Here is a 21,951-nt window from a genome sequence, read left to right as displayed (position 1 = left end):
TAGGGAAAGATCCGGCCCTCTGTAGTTCATACAGGCCAATATCTCTGTTGAATTCAGATTATAAGCTTTACACTCATATTTTGTCCAACAGGCTTCAGAGTGTGATTTGCTATTTGATTCATGAGGACCAGAAAGGGTTTGTTAGAGGTAGATATTTGCATGAGTTGACTCATGACTTATTGGGTGCAGTGGATCTGGCGACCTCTGAAAAAGTTCCCCTATCAGTCCTCACAATTGATGCAGCTAAAGCTTTTGATCAGGTAAACTGGCGTTTTTTACAACGTGTAATGGAGGCCTTTGAGTTGGGCCTGAAATTTATCAAGGCAATTCAGGATATTTATGAAGATCCATCTGCTTGCATTTTGATTAATGAAAAGTTTTCTTCCAGATTTAGCATCCAGAGAGGGACGCGACAAGGTTGTCCACTATCCCCTCTTCTTTTTAATGTACATATCGAACCTTTAGCAGCTTGAATCAGGGTGGATAGAGCGATCCCTCCTTTTCAATCTATGGGCTGGGAGAAGAAGATTGCTTTATATGCTGATGATCTTATGATATAGACTGGGGACTTGACACAGGTTTTCTCTAGAATTGTACTATGTTTAAAGGAGTATGGAGAAGCTTCGGGTTATTCCGTTAACCCAGAGAAAACTGAAATTATGTGTTGGAATACTACTTTTGCTAGCCCGTTGGTTAAGCAACAGATTAGATACATGGGTATTAAAGTTATTTCCATCCTTAATTAATTGGCTAGGGTTAATTTTGATAAGCTTTGAAAGGAGACTCGTAACTCACTTAAGACTTGGGCCGGGCTCCCTCTGTCTTTTATAGGTAGAGTAAATATTTTTAAAATGGTTATTCTCCCTAAATTTGCATTTTTGTTTAACACGATCCCCTTGGAATTTAAGAAGAGTTGGTTTCAGAAGATGCAAGCCGATTTAACCTTGTTTGTTTGGTCATCAAAAGGTGTTAGGATCGCTTGGCAAAAACTATGTAGGCCCAAGGGGAAGGGGGGGATTGCAGCTCCGGATTTCTACAAATACTATTTAGCCTTTCACTTGAAAAATATTAGGATTTTGCTACGGGATAGGTCAGAATATACGTTCTTTTTGGGCGCAGTGACTCAAGAGTTTTTAGCGGCTGGTAGTTTTTTCTTATACAAGTTTGGTCACCCGAAATTCTTCAAAAAGATCCGATTGAAGCTTCTTAAGGACGCTGCCAGAGTATGGTGGTTGGTACGCCAAGCTCTCCATATTTATTATTATAGTCCTAGGGCTCCGGTCTGGGATTCCCCTGGCACTCCTGAGTTTCTTTTAGATAGACTGGCTTTGGTTTTAAAGGGAGTGACAAAGTGGGGACACATTTTGAAGGATGCTAAGCTGGTGCCCTGGTCAAGATTTGAAGAATTAACAGATCATAGGCTTTCAAGGTGTAAATATTTACAATTAGCAAGCTGGGTGCATCCCTTTCAGAGAAAGGGGGAGTATATAATTCTTGGGAAGAGAAATATCCTTGATCTTGGTACATAAAGAAGTCTCTGTTTGGTAGCAGGCATTGCTTGATGCGTCAGATTCAGCGGTTTTGCTTCTCGAGAAGAAATGGGGAGAGGTCTTGCCAGATCTGGATTTAGTGCATATTTGGGAAATGTCAAGCTCTATGCTGTGGTCGGTAACCAGATCAGCTGCTTTGAATACAAAATCAACTGTTTATGATGCATACGGTTTATTGGTCTCCTCAGAAGTTAACCACTGTGGGGAAGTCAGAAACAAAAAGGGTCTGCGATGTGGGGAGCTTAATGCAAACGATATACATATGTTTTGGAGTTGTCGAAAAAATAGGTATTTTTTGGTCGGGATTAATGGTTTTCTTAAGCGATTTATAAGCACCAAAGTGGAGGTGACTCCCCCTTTGGCATTCTTTGGTGTCTCCCCCAGTTCTACATGAGATCAGAAGTTATCTAGGCCACATAAGTGTATATTGTTTTTGTTGATGCTATTGGCCAGAAGACAAATATGTCTAAAATGGGTTAGCCCTATACCCCCGAATGTTTTGGACTGTCTGTCTTCAGTAGATTACTTTTCTTGCTTAGAACGCAGTGGTCCAATAAGTAATAATGATGAATGTTGGGCCATTTGGGAAAATGCTCGGCAAAATAGAATCACTCTTGATACAAAGTCCAATGATTATTCCTGCCTCCTTCCCCCCCCCTTCCTCCTCGCTCAAGGGCTTCTGTTTGGATAAGAGCATTGGGAAGGCCCGGGAGAGGTGAAGTGCTGCATCTGCTTGGGTTTTACCTGGTCCAACTGGGTTACCATGCATGATGTCGGTTGATGACCCTCGAGTAGTGTGGTGGGATTTTCATTATGAGGACAAAAAAAAAAGGGTTTTGTGTCGACCTAGCTCCATGCAAGGGAATGCAAGTGTGCTCAAAACCTGAGTGAGATTTATGAAGCCATGCAAGGCCACCTTGCATGGCCCTGCGTGGCTTGATAAATGGGTAAGGCAAGGCAGCACACATTTTTACATATTAGTGATAAACCTGGGAAAGAGTCAAAATGATGGACCTCTCCAGGTGGGGTGTAACAAGAAGTATTTTTATTTCTCCTAGTAATTTCCGTTTTCTATGTGTGTTGCATTCTGCAGAGCATCAATAGATAGTGGAAAATTCCTCTGAGGGTCGTTTGTGTGCAGGAAGGTAACCTTCCTGCTCAAAACCAACCCTGCTTACACCACAGGCACCCTTGCACCATGATCCCTGTGTTAGCCCTAGGCAGCCAAAGGTTTGTCAGTGCTAGGAAAGGACATGAATGCACTGTCTAATGTTACATACAGGACATTCCTGCCCTTTCACGCAGCTCAGCAAGGTGGCTTGATGCATTGCACTATGTGAAAAAATGATAAATATGGGCCTAAGTGTTTGTAATTTTGTCAGCGATGGGGCAACTAGTGATATATGGGGGAACACGCGATATGTCCTACAGATATTATCTTAGATGGTATAGTTATCTCTCTATTTTATCATGTCTGTCTGAATTATAGAAGTGTGCGCTGCTTGTGTTATTTCAAACGTAGAAGATAATAATCGCTATCCACACAAATATGCAGAATGGTCAAAAAGCAAAATAAAGAATAAAAGTTATTTTATTGAAAAAAAAGAGCCTAATCATGCATGTCCCTCAATTTATTAGCATTGAAAAACATCCTTAAAGACATCACCACATCAGCCACAACCCCAACAAAGTAAATTAATGATAACACATTCACCAACATGATTTTCAGCTATCGGTTTGCGCCCATAGATGTCCTTGGCTAGACAAACACTATCACAGTGATGTCACCAAAATCGCTCAAACGTCCCAGAAGCAAAAAGTACATCCTCTTTCAACCTCACATTCAGATATTGGCACGTGCTGCCCTTACTATAACATTCAACATCAAAAAGTATCCACTCGAACTAAAGAGAAACCTAGGGCAAATACCAAAAAACTAAATATTCAAAGTGTTTGCTTACACGTATTGAGACTTCCCACATTCCTCATCTGGTAATAATGGAAACAACAAAATAATCACCCCAGAGAGGCCCTCTGAAAAATGTGCAAAACACCCACACTCAGACACTTCACCTAACATATTACAAGTACCTATCATATAACAAGTACCTAGACTTCTATAAAATAACTGCATCTCTAGTACACATAAGAAGACCACAGATAAAACAGCAACACTTAAATCAGAACAATAGTATGAACAGCATTATTCTAATCCCTAACAATAATCTCCCTGGGACCTACTTAGAAACCTACATTAAATACCCATTGTAGGAAAGTACCATCTTGCCTGGCATGCTACCCCCATTTTTACTTGTGTGTCAGTTTTTTTTGCCTCTCTCACTGGGATCCTACTAGCCAGGACCCCAGTGCTCATAGTTTGTGGCCTGAATGTGTTTCCTGTGTGGTGCCTAACTGCGTCACTGAGGCTCTGCTAACCAGAACCTCAGTGCTTATGCTCTCTCTGTCTTTAAATTTGTCACTGCAGGCTAGTGACCGTTTTTACCAATTCTGATTGGCACACTGGAACACCCTTATAATTCACTAGTATATGGTACCTAGGTACCCATGGTATTGGGGCTCCAGGAGATCCCTATGGGCTGCAGCATTTCTTTTGCCACCCATAGGGAGCTCAGACAATTCTTACACAGGACTGCCACTGCAACCTGAGTGAAATAACGTCCACATTATTTCACAGCCATTTTACACTGCACTTCAGTAACTTATAAGTCACCTATATGTCTAGCCCTCACTTAGTGAAGGTTAGGTGCAAAGTTACTAAGTGTGAGGGCACCCTGGCACTAGCCAAGGTGCCCCCACATAGTTCAGGGCAATTTCCCCGGGCTTTGTGAGTGCGGGACACCATTACACGCATGCATTACAAAATAGGTCAATACCAATATGTAGATTCACAATGGTAACTCTGAATATGGCCATGTAACATGTCTAAGATCATGGAATTGTTCCACCATGCCAAATCTGGAATTGGGGTGCCAATCCCATGCATCCCCGCGGCTCCAGCATGGACTGCCAAACTAGCTCTCTGGGGTTTTCACTGCAGCTACCGTTGCTGCCTACCCACAGACAGGCTTCTGCCCTCCTGGGGTCTGGGCAGCCCAGTCCCAGGAAGGCAAAACAAAAGATTTCCTCTGAGAGAGGGTGTTACACCCTCTCCCTTTGGAAATAGGTGTTAAGGGCCTCTCCTGGCCTCTGGGAATGCTTTGAAGGGCACAGATCAATCAAAAAAAATGTGTTGAGCGCGCTACTCACCCATGAGGGTCTCAAGGCGCTGGGAGAGGGGAAACCAGGGGGAAGGGGGGGCAGGGAGGGTCACTGATCGAACAGCCATGTCTTGAGGTTCTTTCTGAAGACCAGTTGGTCTTTGGTTTTGCGAAGGTCAGTGGGGAGGGAGTTCCAGGTTTTGGGGGCGAGGTAGGAGAAAGACCTGCCTCCTGAGGTGGTGCGCTGGATGCAGGGGACTGTGGCTAGGGTGAGGTCAGCTGATCGGAGTTTGCGGTTGAGTTTGAGTGTGGTGCCGGCGTAGAGGGCGTTACCGTAGTCCAGTCTGCTGGTGATGAGTGTGTCAGTGACTGTCTTTGTGGTTTCTGGGGGAATCCATTTGAAGGATTTTTTTTAGAGTGCAAAGTGTGTGGAAGCAGGAGGAGGTTAGAGCATTTATTTGCTGTGTCATGGAGAGGGAGGGGTCGTTGATGATGCAGAGGTTGCGTGTGTGGGTTGCGGGGGTGGGTGCGGGGCCTCGGGCGGTGGGCCACCAGGAGTCGTCCCATGTGGTTTTGTTGGGGCCGAAGATGATGATCTCGGTTTTGTTTGAGTTGAGCTTGAGTTGGTTAGTGGTCATCCAGTTGGCGGTGTCGAGGAGAGCGGCGTGTAGGTTGGTTTTGGCAGTGGTGGGGTTGCGGGCGAGGGAGAGGATGAGTTGGGTGTCATCTGCATAGGAGAGAATAGTGATTCCATGTGCTCGGAGGATGTTGGCTAGGGGGATCATGTAGATGTTGAAGAGTGTGGGGCTGAGGGAGGACCCTTGGGGGACTCCGCAGGTGATCTTGGTGGTGTTGGAGTGGAAGGGCGGAAGGCGGACTCTCTGGGTCTGGTCGGTGAGAAAGGAGGTGAGCCAGTCTAAGGCTTTGTGGCGAATTCTTATGTTGTGGAGGCATGTGCGGAGTGTGTGGTGGCAGACGGTGTCAAAAGCTGTGGAGAGGTCTAGGAGGATGAGTGCGACGGTCTCGCCTTTGTCGACTTTGGTCCTGATATCGTCAGTGCATGCGATGAGGGCGGTTTCTGTGCTGTGGTTCTTGCAGAACCTAGATTGTGAGGGGTCAAGAGTGTTGGTTGTTTCGAGGAGGTGGGATAGGCGGGTGTTGACTAATTTCTCTGCAACCTTGGCGGGGAAAGGGAGGAGGGAGATGGGGCGGTAGTTTGAGAGGGTCTCCGGGTTGGCTTGTTTTTTTTTTAGGAGAGCGGTAATTTCCACGTGTATCCAGGGGTCTGGGTAGGTGGCGGAGTCGAAAGAGGAGTTGATTATGTTGTAGAGTATAGGGGCGATGGTAGGGCTAGCTTTGTTGTAGATGCGGTGTGGACCGGAGTCGGAGGGGGAACCGGAGTGGATGGAGTTCATGGTTTTTTCGTTTTTTTCGTGTGTGGTTGGGGTCCATGTGGAGAGTGTGGTGGGGGGTCCTGAGTGGGAGTCGGGTTGGGTGAGTGAGGGGTATGTGTGGTGGGTGTGTGTGGTATGAAGCTGTTGTGGATGTCCAGGATTTTGTGGAGTAGGTGGTGGGAAAGGGCATCATATAGGGGCTGTGTGTGTGTGGGGTCTATGTTGCTGGCTTTGGGTTTGGCAAGTTCATTGAGATAGAGAAGAGTTATTTGCTGTTTTGAGAGTTGTTGTCAAGGCGTGTCTTGTAGTGATCTCTTTTGGCGGTGCGTATGAGTTGGTGATGGGTGCGAATGGTGGTTTTGAGGGTGGAGAAGTTGGTTGAGGAAGGTTCTAATCTCCATATTTCTCAGCTTGGCGGCATTTGCGCTTGGAGTCTTGGAGTTCAGGGATGAACCATGGGGCGTTCTTGATGTTGCGGGTGGCGATGTGTTTTCTGAGGGGGCTATTCTGTCTGCGCAGGTAGTGATCCATTTGAAGAGGTTGTGTGCACCTGTGTTGGGGTAGTTGGTGTGGGGGGGTTATGGGCCAGTTGGGAGTTCAGTTGTTCTGTGGGGATCTTGTCCCACATGCGGAAGGGTGTGGTGTGTTGATGGTAGTGTGTGGGGGGTTTGGTGAAGGAGAAGTGGACGCTGCGGTGGTCAGTCCAGAGGAGTTCGGTGGTGTGGTTGTAGGCTATGTGTTGGCTTGAGGTGAAGATTGCGTCGAGTGTGTGTCCTGCTGAGTGGGTGGGTGTGGTGACCAGTTTTTTGAGTCCGAGGTTGGTGAGGTAGTGTTGTGGTCATGTGGGTTTTCTAAGTGAAAGTTGAAATCACAGAGGATAATGTAGTCTGTGGAGGTGAGGGCGTGCGGGCTGATGCTGTCGGCGATGGTGTCGCAGAAGGCGGGCGTGGTCCGGGGGGTCTGTAGATTAGTGTACCTCTGAGGGTGGAGTTGTTGTTGATGTGGATGAGGAAGTGCATGTGTTCAGTTTTGCCGATAGTGTCTTGGGAGCTGGTGGTGACTTTGATGGTGTCTCTGTGTAGGATGGCGATGCCACCGCCTGGCCTGTTGAGGCGGTCTTTGTGTTGGAGTTTGTATCCCATGGGGGTGGCTATGGCTATGTCGGCTTCTGAGGAGGGGTTGGTCCAGGTTTACGTGAGGAAGGCGATGTCAGGTGAGTGTGATGAGGTCCCAGAGTTCTATGGCATGTTTGTGAAGGGAGCGGATGTTGAGGAGCAGGCAGTTAAGGTGGTTGTGGTGGGTGGTGTTGGTGTGGTGCATGAGGGTGTTGTTGTGGGGTGTGTTCTGGTTGTGGGCTGGTGTGCTGCGGGTTGGTTGGTGGGGGCAGGGTGGGTGAGTCTTGTGTTGGGGGTGTTATGTTTGTTGAAGGTGGGGTCGCTATGGTTGGTGTGTGGTGTGAGGGATGACGAGCAGAAGTGGCAGGTGTGGCAGGTGAAGGGGCAATGAGTGTGTGTGGGGATAGATGTGGTGCATGTGGGGCGGGGGCCTGGGTTGAGAGAGTGGAGGGTGAGGGGGTAGTAGGTGTGTCTGAGAGGGCCAGGGGTTCTGGCGCTGGGCGCGGCCCAGGCGCGGACAGGCGCAGACGGGCTTGCCTTTGGCGCGCTCGCTGCGCGCGGCTGCCATAAGAGGAGGGGAGGGTGGGAGTGGCAGCTGAGAGGCGGGAGTGCCTGTCCTATGAGAGGGCTGGGGGCAGGGCTGCAGGGGACGCAGTGGCGGGGAGTTTGGCTACTGAAGAGGTGAGAAGGAGGGGGAGGCGGGAGGGGCCACAGGGGATGCAGCGGCGGGGAGTTTGGCTACTGAAGAGGAGAGAAGGAGGGGGGAGGCGGGAGGGGCCACAGGGGACGCCGCAGCAGGGAGTTTGGCTACTGAAGAGGTGAGAAGGAGGGAGGAGGCGGGAGGGGCCGCAGGGGACGCAGCGGCGGGGAGTTTGGCTACTGAAGAGGAGAGAAGGAGGGGGGAGGTGGGAGGGGCCGCAGGGGACGCAGCGGCGGGGAGTTTGGCTACTGAAGAGGTGAGAAGGAGGGGGGAAGCGGGAGGGGCCGCAGGGGACGCAGCAGTGGGGAGTTTGGCTACTGAAGAGGAGAGAAGGAGGGGGAGGCAGGAGGTGCGCAGGGGACGCAGCGGCGGGGAGTTTGGCTACTGAAGAGGTGAGAAGGAGGGGGAGGGGGGAAGTGGCCGCAGGGGACGCTGCGGCGGGGAATTGACAAAAAGGAACGGGAATGGAGGTGGCGCGGAAGGCGGAGAGGGGAGCGACCTGTCTGCAGAAGCAGGGTCAAAGGTTGCTCCCTGCTATCACGCAGCGGCTGCCATAAGAGGAGGGGAGGGTGGGAGTGCCCTCCTTGCATAAACCAGTCTACACCAGTTCAGGGATCCCCCAGTCCCTGCTCTGGCGCGAAACTTGACAAAGGAAAGGGGAGTGACCACTTCCCTGTTCATCATCACCCCAAGGGTGGTGCCCAGAGCTCCTCCAGTGTGTCCCAGACCTCTGGCTTCTAAGGTGTGAGGGCACAATAGAGGCCTCTGAGTGGCCAGTGCCAGCAGATGACATCAGAGATCCCTTCTGATAGGTGCTTACCTGGCTAGGTGGCCAATCCTCCTCCTGAGGGCTATTTAGGGTCTCTTCTGTGGGTTTCTCATCAGATAATGAATGCAAGAGCTCACCAGAGTTCCTCTGCATCTCCCTCTTTGACTTCTGCCAAGGATTGCCCGCTGACTGCTCCAGGACGCCTGCAAAACTGCAACAAAGTAGCAAGAAGACTACCAGCAACATTGTAGCGTCTAGTCCTGCCAGCTTTGTCAACTGTTTCTTGGTGGTGCATGCTCTGAGGGCTGTCTGCCTTCACCCTGCACTGGAAGCCAAGAAGAAATCTCCCATGGGTCGACGGAATCTTGCCCTTGATAACACAGGCACCAAATTTCTGCATCACCGGTCCTCTGGGTCCCCTTTCATCTTGACGACAATGGTCCCTGGAATACAGGAGTTGGATCCAAGAGACGCAGACAGTCCAGTAGTCCATCTGTCCAAATTTGGTGGAGGTAAGTCCTTGCCTCCCCACGCCAGACAGTAATCCTGTGTACTGCTTGAACTGCAGCTGCTAGGGCTTCTCTGCACTTTTGCAAGGAATCCTTTGTGCACAGCATAGCCCAGGTCCCCAGCACACCGTTCTGCATTGCTCAACTCGCTGAGTTGAACACCGGCTTTGTGGGACTCTCCTTTGCAGTGTTGAGACAACTGCTGTGCTCAGTTTTCTTGAATCCCTGTTCAAGTGCTTCTGCGGGTGCTGCCTGCTTCTGCATAGGATTTCTGTTCTGCTGAGCGCTCCCTCTGTCTCCTCCTCCAAGGGGCAACCTCCTGGTCCTTCCTGGGTCTGAGCAGCACCCATTTTCTTCAACCGCAACCTTTGCAGCTAGCAAGGCTTGTTTGAGGTCTTTCTGCGTGGAAACAACTCTACATCCTCTGTGCAAAGGAGAAGTTCCTGGCATTTTCCGTTGTTGCAGAATCTTCAGCTTCTTCCACCCAGAGGCAGCCATTTTGCACCTTCATCCGGGGTTTAGTGGGTTCTTGCCCCCCTGGACACTTTTGTGACTCTTGGACTTGGTCCCCTTCCTTTGCAGGTCCTCAGGTCCAGGAATCCATCTTCAGTGCTTTGCAGTCTGTTGTGGTTCTTGCAGAATCTCCTATCACAACTTTAGTGTGTTTCTGGGGAAGTAGGGTAACTTTACTCCTACTTTTCAGGGTCTTGGGGTGGGGTATCTTGGACACCCTTAGTGTTTTCTTACACTCCCAGTGACCCTCTACACACTACACTAGGCCTGGGGTTCTTAAGTGGTTCGCATTCCACTTTCTTAGTATATGATTTGTGTTGCCCCTAGGCCTATTGCATCCTATTGTATTCTACAGTCTCTGCACTACTTTTCTAACTGTTTACTTACCTGATTTTGGTTTGTGTGTATATTTTGTGTATTTTACTTACCTCCTACAGGAGTATATCCTCTAAGATATTTTTGGCACATTGTCACTAAAATAAAGTACCTTTGTTTTTAGTAACTCTGAGTATTGTGATTCTTATGATATAGTGCTATATGATATAAGTGGTGTAGTAGCAGCTTTGCATGTCTCCTAGTTCAGCCTAAGCTACTCTGCTATAGCTACCTTTATCAGCCTAAGCTTATAGAACACTACTAATCTACTAATAAGGGATAACTGGACCTGGCACAAGGTTTAAGTGCCATCAGGTACCCACTATAAGCCAGGCCAGCCTCCTACACCCATTGAAATACCTCCCCGAATTAAATGAGCCTATGCAAAACCTGTCCAAGTAACATCATCCCCAAATTGGAGGGTCCAAACAAAAGGCTATGACTACCTACATTCCTAATACATGAGCCAAGCATCCTGGGATACTGAGAAATGTCAAACCCTGAACATTTTTGACCTGTTTAAGAGAGTAAGGGCTAGATGTACAAAACATTTTTGCATTTGTAAACAGCCTGATTCACAGTATCAGGCGGTATGCAAATGCAAAAATGTTTTTTTTCAAATGTAAAAAGCCCAATTTACGATTTGGTAACCTACTGTGAATCCGTATTTGTAAGAGGTGTGTTTGTGATTTCACATCCATATACTAATTTGCACTGGTATGTACGAAAGTTATTCACACTTTACCGCCAACTCAAAGTTGGTGGTAAATCGCTCACAAGTGGGAAGGAGTCCCCTTGAGGTCAGAAAGGGGTTATATATTGGCTGGATAGATCAAGTGTGGGTTGATGATAGCCTGGTTGAAGTCCAAATTTGAAATCCACCAGACCCCATTTAGGTCCGCCATCATGTCATCAAATGTTAGGGTTATGTGGGGCTCCCTGCACATGACTTTGATCGGGAGCCTCAAATCAACACATAGGGCCTCATTACAAGTCTGGTGGTCACTAAACAGCCAGACTCATGGATGACAGTCAAACCACCACCAATGCGGCGGTCCATCTGCCACATGACAACCCTGGCAGTCGGGCTGCCAGGGAACTGACACTCATGCCAGGATCAGAGATCCCGAGGGCTGGAGGTTGCTGGAGGACCTAATCCTCCAGTTCATATGACCATGTCAATATAATGTTGAGCTGGAGTTGTGCACAGAAGACATCCACAGACTCATTATCCGCTTGCTGGGCTTTGAATCTTTCAAAATCAGGGTTGAGCTGGGGATCAACGTGCCGGTTCAGTGCTGCCACCGCATCTTCAAAATCATCATCCGCACCTGTGTTGGATAGATGTTTCATTAAGTCATATAGTTCTACAATGCTGACGTGGTACATCACTGATTTTATTGCCCCATTGGTTGTGTGTGTGGTGCAAAAGTAGTGCTGCTGGTACCTGATCCATTGGCACCAGCGCAGGGGGGCCCTGGCATGGTCTACCAGCTGGCTGAATAGAGGTGTGAGTAGAGACTGGGGAGTGTGCACAATGTGCAGGGCCCGTTGGTGTGGGGTTCCACAGCTGTTCCGACATAGTGTGTGTGGCTACCACTTGAACGCCACATGCATCAACAAATTGTGGTCCCCTCATCGGGTACATAGGATGTACTAGGTGTTGGCGTGGCCCTTCTCTGTAGCAGACAGCTAGAGCAGCCTCTCCTCAGTCCCAACAGGCTAGGACGGCCTCTACTGTGAATGACGGCCTCACTCTCTATGCCTTACACTCATGTGGGCCAGCCAATACCAGAGTCTTAGTCATTTAATTTCTTTATATAATGGTTCAAGATATTTCAATTTCCTTTTCCTTATTTTGTTCTCCTTTTTTTTCATGTACTTGTTTCCAAACTCATGGGGTGGCAAAAGGCTCTGTCCGGTGTGCCCCAGGGAATCCTCTTTTTGCCTAGCTCTCATTTGCTGTTACTAGCCAGGCATCTGCTGAGGCTCCACTTCGGCCCAATACCCATCAGTAGCAGGCCCGCTGCTGGCCAGGTCCGATGCGTTTGGTCATTGCAAGGTGGCTCTGTAGCCGCTTATCCCCACAGAGCTTGGCCTAGACTTCATGGGCCGGGTTATTGACTCATTGAGTGGCTGCCCCAGTATTCGGGAGATGGGCAGGGTGGTGGAGGCACACCTTGCCTCAAAGGTCCACCAGACAGGTGCGCAGCTTCTCCCACCATTGAGCTGTATACTCCATATGCACCAATCAGCTGCCAACATGACTTTCTTCTCCGACATGGCCTGGAACTGCACTGTTCACCACAATGCAGCCAGCCAGGGTCACCACCATCTTCGTCGTTAGTATGGTGCACCATGCCATGAGTTATAACTAGGCTGCAGTAGACCCCTACATACAATGGAGGCAAACATAGGTATGGCAGTATATCTGGCGGAGTCACCTCGAGCGGCCACTCCTCCCTTTATGTATCCCCTGCTATACAATATATACTAGATACCGGGTGGCACTCTACAGTAATCAAAAGATTCAAATTCAGAATGCAAAACATAAAGAGAGGCAAAAAAGAGCTGGCATCAAAACCCATGTCCCCTTTCACACATCAATGAAAACAAAAGAACATATCCTCAAAACAAAAGCAGCGTATTTCAAGCACTAGACATACGGCTTTTCAAAGAATCATTCACACCTTACTCAGTTCTCAGACCCTCTGACTACAATCTAAGCTGTTGATAAGTAGCAAAGTTCTTCAGAGACAAAATTGGAAAAATTCATGTAAATCCACCCAGCCTCATAAACTCTCAACCAACACTTCAAGCACTGAAACCTCCACAGCCTCCTAGAGCACATTTATAGAATTTACACCAACCTCATTGCAAAGAGAGATCCCATCGACAAACCAATCCAACTATGCAAAAAATACATTATTGAAGCACTGACAAACTCAGGATCTGTATCCCTTGTGACTAACCACTAAAAAAAGCCTTCCTTATTTAAAATAAAATATGAGGCTCTTTAAAATTGTCATTGTCTGACTGTGTTACTTATAAAAAAAAAAGCAATACAGGCACCAACAATTTATACATCACTGCATTATTCCATTTAGCCAAGAAAATGAAAAACTGCATGGGCACTGTTGAAAAAAACACACTGAGGAACTTTTAGGCAAATACCAATCAGGAGTCAGACATGGCCATAGCATTGCACCAGCAATACTTAAAGTAATACACTATGCCATACATAGAACGGATAAAGGGCTCAGTTGCCTCCTTGTCCTACTAGATCATTTGACAGCATTGGACACCCCTGATCACACCACCTTGCTAAATATTTTGGAATAAAGAGATGGAATAAGAGGTCTTAACGTGAAGTGGTTCAGGTTCTATCACATAGATCCCAGTATGTCAAGGTGGGGCCCAACATCTCCCTTCCTGCTCAAGCTCCGCTTGAGGTACATCAGTAGTTAATGTTAGCTCCTCTTCTTCTAAACCTATACCTGGAAGTTACTGGAGAGCTAATGAAGGAGCCAGGCATTGCCTTCCACAAATAGTTTGGTAACACTCAACTGTCCCAAAACAAATCACCTCACAATAACCTATAAAAAACTTGATAAAAGTCACACATTCAGAAATGACCATCCTATACCTCAGTTTGAACCCCTCAGACAAATCAATTGATTTTGATTGCCTCTAATCCAATAACCCTTCTAATCAAATAAAGGTTGTCCTCAATATCCACGCAAATAACCACCACTTTAGTTGAAAATGCAAAATCTACTTGAAACTGAAATTTGAAAGTCCCAGGTAGTTTGCTAATGAATAACTCATGCTATTTCTAAAAGATGATCCATGCAACAGATCTCAGATCTATTGTTGATCGCTAGTACTTTCAAGAAATTTCTACGAGAACTCCATCCTGATACAAATGCCTATAAGTGGGATATCACCCTTAATGGGTGTTTGAAATGCTGTTCTCATTTAAGGCAAGAGAACATAAGATGATACCACACCAGGGTCAGAATTTTTAAACTGGTACCCTGTGGAATCTAGAGGTACATATACAATGGCTTGCATGCCATACACGGCCTTCACACACACTCCCCAGAGTAACTGACAAAAAAGATCGAAACTGTTGGAGGTGAGTGCACAGTTGTAGGAGGCTGGCCTGGTTTGTAGTGGGTACCTAAGGTACTTACACCTTATACCAGGTTCAGTTATCCCTTATTAGTGAAATGTAGGCAGTGTTCTAGCAGCTTAGACTGTCTAGAGGTAGCTGTAGCAGAGCAGCTTAGGCTGAACTAGGAGACATGCAAGGCTCCTGCAATACCACTATAGTTACACAGTACTTATACACAACAAAACACAATACTCAGTGTTACCAAAAATAAAGGTACTTTGTTTTAGTGATACAAGGCCAAAAATATCTTAGAGACAATACTACTTCTGGAGGTAAGTATTATACACAATATATACACTAGTAACCAAAATCAGGTAATAAAACAGTCATAGAATAGTGCAAACAGTAGAAAATACAATAGAATGCAATAGGCCTAGGAGCAACACAAATCATATACTAAGAAAGTGGAATGTGAATCACAAATTCCCCGTTAGGCAAGTGTAGTTTGTAGAGGGGCGCTGGGAGTGTAAGAAAACACCAAAGGTAAGTAATGTACCCCACACAAGAGCCCAGGAAAACGGGAGTAAAGCACAGCAAGTTTCCTCAGGACCTATTACAAGTCGTCATAAGAGATTTTGCAAGAACCAAGCAAGACTGCAATCAACAACTATTGAATTCCTGGACTTGAAGACCTGTGAAGAGAGGAGACCAAGTCCAGAAGTCGCAGAAGATTCCAGGAAGGACAGGAGTCCTTGCCAACCTAGAAGATGGTGCAAAAGTGGATTCTCTGGTAAGAAGAAGAGTACAGAAGAGCACCAAAGGAGATGGCTGGGGTTCCTGCATGGTGCAGGAGATGTCCCACATCAAGTTGTTGGATGTAGGCTGTTTGTGTCACTGGATTTTGCGAACAAGAATTGGTTCACACAAGTTCGTGGTTTGTGTCAAAGTGGAGCTGCCTGGACCCAGAAGGGACCTGGGGTCTCAACTCAGACTGAGGAGACAGAGGGGGCTCTCAGCAATGTAGAGAGCCCACAGAAGACCAGGCAGCACCCACTGGAGTCCCAGAACATGGGGACAAAGAAGATGAAAAGTGCGGTTGTCACAGCACAAAAAAAGGAAGGTCCCACGTTGCCGTAGAAAAACTCAGTGACTTCTGCGTCGCAGGATGGGGTGCTGGGGACCGAGGCTACACTGTGCACAAAGGATTTTTGGAAGAAGTGCACAGAAGCCCACGGAGCTGGAGATGACGCAGTGCACAGGGGTACCATCGAAGCACAGAGAGGCAAGCTCTTACCTCCATCAAATTTGAACAGCTGGACCTTAGGACAGTCTGGATCATGTCAGCCCACCACCTGTGTTCCAGGGAGCAAGCTCGTCATCAGGAGAGGAGTCCCAGAGTACCGGTCGTCATTGCAGAAGGGTGCCTGCAGGAGCAGGGAAGTGACTCTGTCACTCCACGGGAGATTTCTTTGGTTCTTCTGGTGCAGGATGAAGACAGGCAGTCCTCAGAGTGTGCACTCCTTGGAAACTGTTGCAAATGCTGCCTGGGGCTGAAGTTGCAGGTCACAGGAGTTGTCCTGGATACTTTGTTGCAGTTACAGCAGTTCCTGGAGCAGTCTGCGGTTGATCTGACCATCAGAAGCTGAAGCAGAGGATGCAGAGGATTCCTGGAGAAGTCTTGGAAGCTGAATCTGAGGAAACAACCAGAGGAGAGAGCCTAAATAGCACTGAGATGGGGATTGTCTACCTACCCAGGTATTCATCTATCAAGAGGGGTCTCTGACGTCGCCTGCCGGCACTGGCCACTCAGAGGTCTCCAGAGTGTCCCCACACCTTGGAATCCTAGTTGGCTAACGCCAGTGACACACTGGAGGCGCTCTGGGCACCACCCCTGGGGTGGTGATGGACAGAGGAGTGGTCACTCCCCTTTCCTCTGTCCAGTTTCGTGCCAGAGTAGGGACTGGGGGTCCCTGATCCGGTGTAGACCATCTGTGCCCTTCAAAGCATTTCCAGAGGCTCTGAGAGGCTACCCCTCCCAAGCCTGTAACACCTATTTGCAAAGGGAGAGGGTGTAACACCCTCCTCCCTAAGGAAATTAATTGTTCTGCCTTCCTGGGATTGAGCTGCTCAGACCCCAGGATGGCAGAAACCTGTCTGTGAGGTGGCAGTAGCTCGGGCTGCAGTGGAAACCTCAGAGAGCTGGTTTGGCAATAATGGGGTTCCATGGTGGAACCCCCAGGATGCATGGGATTGCCCCCCCATACCAGATGTGGAATGGGGGGACAATTCCATGATCTTAGACACCTCACATGGCCATTTTCGGAGTTACCATTGTGAAGCTACATATATGTATTGACATATATGTAGTGCAGGCGTGTAATGGTATCCCCGCACTCACGAAGTCCGGGGAATTGGCCCTGGACAGTGTGGGGGTACCTTTGCCAGTTAGACATGTAGGTGACGTATAAGTTACTTAAGTGCAGTGAAAATGGCTGTGAAATAGTGTGGGCACTATATCACTCAGGCTGCAGTGGCAGTCCCAAAGAAAGGTTTATCTGAGCTCCTTATGAGCGGCAAAAGAAATGCTGCAGCCTATAAGGATCTCCTGGAACCCCAATGCCCTGGCTGTCTAGGTACCATTTACTAGGGACTAATAAGGGGGGTCCAGTGTGCCAATTGGAATTGGAATGTAAAGTCACTAAACGAAAGTGACAGATTTGGTAAGCAGAGAGAGCATAAACACTGGATTTCTGGTTAGCAGAACTTCAGTGACACAGTTAAGCATACTGACAACACACACATTAGACCACAAACTATGAGCACTGGGGCCCTGGTTAGCAGGATCCCCATGAGACACGCAAAATACACTGACAAACAGGCAGAAATTGGGGGTGCCATGCCAAGAAAGATGGTACTTTCCTACAATAGTCAGCACCAAGGGGATCCTTAAGCTGATTTCCTCAAAAAGAAGACACACTTCCCAATCCTTCTCATGCTCTGTTCCTCGTATCTGAAAGAACATCTCTCTTGAGGTCCCCCAAGCTTACTTACATATGCATTTCTGATTTGTACCTGACCCACTTGGTGGCATCTAATTAATATAATGTTTATACACATTTCTATCTTTCCATCACTGTCTCTTCCACTGTTGTTTTATATCAGAATAATAATTTTCATAATTACACATACATGTGAAAGTGAATAAACAACTATGATTTGGATTTAATATGGTGTTTTCTGTACATTTTTCAGCATTGTTTTAATATAATTGGAGCCCTCACCAAGACCATGTGGTCTTTTACTACACAGTGTGTTTTGACACCAGCTGTCAGAGCTCACATCATACATACTTTTGGGGGTTTTGTTTCCCCTGAACAAAAACGTTTACAGAGCAGCTACTTAAAAGGCACTTGCTTGGCAAATCTTCAGTACTGTGAAGGGAGCAGACAATTTTCCCTGCACAGCATAGAGATCCCCACCAGGAAGGAGAGGATCTCCAAATAGAGCCACTTGACCTCACCAAGGTAGCAGTGGCTATAGCTCCTGCCCTCATGTGCATCTGCGGACCACCTCCATAAGGCCCCACATCTTGTATCAGTTCACAGCATTATCATCCATTGGACTGAGGATACTTGGCACACTGATCCCAAATCTTCCAATACTCTCTTCACCACTGTTCAACCACTAAGCTGGTATGCCTCAAGACTCAAAAATCACACGCTGGCTCCCCAATGTACACCTGTCGTACTTCCTATGTTCATCAGTTCTTTGAAGAAGCATGCTAAATCTAAGCAACATCCACATTATTCTAAAACTGGAAAAGCCTTCAGACCTGCACACTCCAGGACTCAGTCAGCACCTACAGGTAATAGGCAAGGATGCTATGAAAAAACGTAAAACTTAGCTCCTCAAAAAAGGACATTCTCATAAGGCAAGAATGTGAACCCAAGCAACTTGACTTGAGAAATGCGACCTACACTGACTACATATAATGAAATAATTACCCTTATTGTAACCATGGACTCTACCCTCTAACTCTAACTTTAGATCTACCAAATGACTGATGTGTCTTTTTCACCAAGAAAACATTACTCGTCCCTCATCTAGGTCCTGACACAGAGGGTCCGGGCTTGAAGTTCTCAAGTTTTAGCTTAGCTTGGACTTGGTTCTGGGCTCTTGAGACATTTAATACACAAAATTCAAAGAATTCAGAATGATGCACCAAGACAAGTGCCATTCCTGAGCCAATATGCCCACATAACCCCTGCCCTCATGGCACTAGCTAGTGAATATTCAAAGATTTCTACTCGGCAAAATGAGTGATCCTTGGATCATGGTTTATTTTTCTATAACCCAAACTCTGGATCTGGTGTGAAAGGAGGAACTTCGGAATAAGAATATATAATTCTTTACCTTTCCATGCTTGTATACAACCCAATTTGGTGAGTATATATAAACTGCATTCCTATTTTCCCAGTCATTAGCTGCAAAGGCCATGCAATATTGCATTGCCACCTGCTTTCTGCAACACAATAGAAGCACACTTTCAGTCCTTAAAAACAATACCAAATAGATTTTTTAACTAGTATTTAACTGGTAACTAGTAATTCAATTAACATGCTTCCAACCATGCTAACAAGCAGAATAGATAGTTATGTCTTCATTATGAGTTGGCCATTACATTCAAATATGTGTGGTAATTGGTGTTATCACACATATCAGATTTATGATTCATGTAATAAATATTGCATTGCCGGATACAGTTTAGCAGCTCAAACATGCTTATATTCATCAAGGGAAAAATGTCCCTTAAGTACTAAAATCCATGTGTTATATCACATTTTCAAGAAAAAGGTTCTTACACTGATGGCAATTATCACACACAAAATAGTCAGAGCCAGCGTTTTTGTATTTTATTTGGTGCAACACTTATCAAACCCGTTACCAGCCTTTGCATAATCAAACTTCGCATCAATTACCAGCCTTCGCCTAATGAATTTAACTGCATTCTAAACCTCAGTGGGCAATGATGCTGATCATAACTGATATACCTTAAAGTACACTTCACAGGGAAATGTAGAGAAACTATTATAAAACAATGCAGACTTTAAAATGCATTTGACCTGAAGCACTATTATAACTAATATGGCTGATAGACTACTTGGAAGCATGGGCTTTGAATTAACTATTCTGAAGAAGATTTTGTTAATATTGTGGGAAATTATTAAATTTAGATCACACAATGGCAGTCATTTTGGTCGAAACTGGAGGGAGCTTAAAGAAGCAAAGTTATTTGGGAGCTACTGGCTTTATCTAAGGCTTGCTTTGCGAGTTCAACACGTAAAAGGATGTTTTTGCATTAACTTAAGGTACTTATAGTCCTGTTTTCCCATTTTAAACTCGGTACCAGCAGTAAAAGAAAACGCCTGGACTGGTGAAAATTCCCATTCACAAGGGGATTTGTGTTTGAACTCAGGAACATAAGGCAAATCCTTGGAGAATCAATCAGGCTTTCATTGTCCGTGATTATGAGTGTCTTTGGAAACAGGTTCCAATTATCACCCGGTTAAATACTGATAACACGTTGTCGGATAAATAGCACCTTTAACCACTTTTCCCCGCTGCAATGGGAAAAAGCAGGAGGAGTTTGGTGCTTTCTGAAACAAAATCTGCATATCCCAGTATTTAGCTGGCCTTTTCACCTGGTAAACATCAGTAGATTTCTTCTGCCCATATTTATCTGGAAGATTGTGACGGCTTAGGGAACCCTGACCAATTCCTAATTGCGACTCCTATGCCAACAGAAGTTGGCAAAAGTGTCACAATTTAACAAGGCACTATTAACAAGGATTTGTCATTTATTTAGTAGGGAATTGGGTGATCTTGTTAGAAGGTGGTGGGGTGTTTGTGCATAAAAAAGATAAGAAAAATAACTCACCTGTCCCTGAAGTCCTTGTTTCAACTGGCAGAACATGGGGAATCTCTCAAGGATCCCCAGGCAGTAGACGCTGAAAAGCCACAAAACGGCCAGGGAGAAGACTGAAGACCAAAAGCTCAGCATAAAGCGAGTCAAGATGCTCTGACAAAAGTCAAGAGCAGCCTCCATCCTCTGGCGTTGGGAGAGTTCTGCAAACCGATAATGAATACCATGAGACTTTCCTTGGCGATGAATCCTTTACCTGGCTACCGTATAGTTTTCAAGCCTGTGGTAAAAAATAGATTGACACGCAGTTAGTTGACGACTGTTCTCTGTTTTGTCCTTGCGTCATTATCACTTGTTAATAGAAAACATGGAGCTCAACGCTAGAAATGTTTTCAGGTAAGATAAACAAATAACTATATTGGTTTCAACCTTACAGTTTAATAAAAAAAAATCGGGGTGCAGTAAATTTTGAGAATATCCATTTAAAAAAATGCCTTCAGGTCTATAAAAAATGTGTATTAGCAAATCAAAGAACGGAAGAAAAAAACATAGAACCACTTGGCACATTAAATCATTCTAAAACGGACCGGTCTAAACCGCAAACCTGCAGCGAGGAAGAACTTATTAATTCACATTAGACGTTCTTCAGCCCTGCTTGTTGTAGTGGGTCGGAGTCCATTAATTTCCAAGGTGCTTAATACAGAGTATGCAACGATTGGCATCCTACAGGGTTCATTCTTTAAGATCTCACTACTATCAAAGTAAACCAGAGAAGCCTTACTGTGATCTTGGGTTCAATCTGTTGGGGCAATCCAATCGTAGATGGCCATCTTGAGCTCTCGAGTGGCGACGTCTTACCGTCGACTTGCTCCAGAGGTATCCATCTCATTCATGCTTATTCTGTTGTAAAGTCGAATCGTCGTAAGCGTCTCATCTGACGCAAAGCCCGTCACCTCTGAACCGTAACTTGCTGCACAAGCCTTCGAGAGGAAATATTTCAATAATGCGATCGTTCCGGAAAGGCAGGTTTTATCCGCGAGCATGTTCACAGTTCAGGAGGCGCCTTCGGCAATCAGTTAACAGCAATTCATACTACTTATAATGATTGCATCGGACCCGAACAGTTATTAATATTGCCAACTATTGACCAAAATGTCCTGTCTTGTAGCAAACATTACTAAACACATTCATGAGAAATTTAAAGTTTTCGAAGTTGACATTTCAAAATCAGCATTCATTAGTCAATATAAGCAATGCTCAAGCATATCACAGGGCAAAAGTGAAATATGACCGACATTCTAAACAAAAGTTGGGACAAACATGGCAAACATCAACTGACCGAAAGACATAGCTGAGCTACTTCTACCCACGAAACCGGTTGTTGATCAGGACACAATTAAAGAAATTGTCAAAGGTCACCAGGCTCGGCAAAAAATAACGCAATCACTTGTGGTTTGTGCTATAATAAAAACATAAGTAAGATAACATGCATATGTATGGGATGCGTTGCACTCTTAATGAAGATGATTACCGTTGGTGTACTGTTATGCTCATCTGCATTCAAAAGTGTCAATACCAAATTGATTTAAAAAGTTGAAAATTGTCTCATGTTGACTTTCTTGACTACTCTGTGCATATGTCTGACTTTTTGACGGCTCATAACTAATTCCAAGAAAATGTACTGGGATGTAAGGCAGAGTTTTGGCCTAGCTACATGTATAAACATTTTCCAGTGGCTGGAAAAAGCACATGAGAAAATCGGGCCGAA

General features: G+C 46.1%; 1 protein-coding gene across 9 annotated transcripts in view; it reads right to left on the bottom strand.

The window, feature by feature from the left end:
* Window positions 1-21,165, bottom strand: part of LOC138285004 (uncharacterized) — a 267,259-nt gene extending 246,094 nt beyond the window's left edge. For 4 of the 9 annotated variants that reach the window (XM_069224405.1, XM_069224414.1, XM_069224412.1 and 1 more), the window contains exon 1: window positions 20,199-20,335. Coding sequence is in view for 3 of the 9 variants with exons in the window: in XM_069224411.1 (XP_069080512.1) it covers window positions 20,199-20,366 (168 nt within the window). In the remaining 6 variants the exon portion in view is untranslated. Of the gene's footprint in view, window positions 1-8,797; window positions 8,943-20,198; window positions 20,464-20,964 lie in introns of those variants that run through there. The other 5 variants (XM_069224407.1, XM_069224413.1, XM_069224411.1 and 2 more) reach the window with 4 other exon arrangements.
* Between the last annotated feature and the right edge of the window lie 786 nt (window positions 21,166-21,951).

Source organism: Pleurodeles waltl, chromosome 3_1, assembly GCF_031143425.1.
Source record: "Pleurodeles waltl isolate 20211129_DDA chromosome 3_1, aPleWal1.hap1.20221129, whole genome shotgun sequence".
Taxonomy (NCBI): domain Eukaryota; kingdom Metazoa; phylum Chordata; class Amphibia; order Caudata; family Salamandridae; genus Pleurodeles; species Pleurodeles waltl.
Note: the sequence above shows the minus strand (reverse complement) of the source record. Positions and strands in the feature narration are given on the sequence as shown.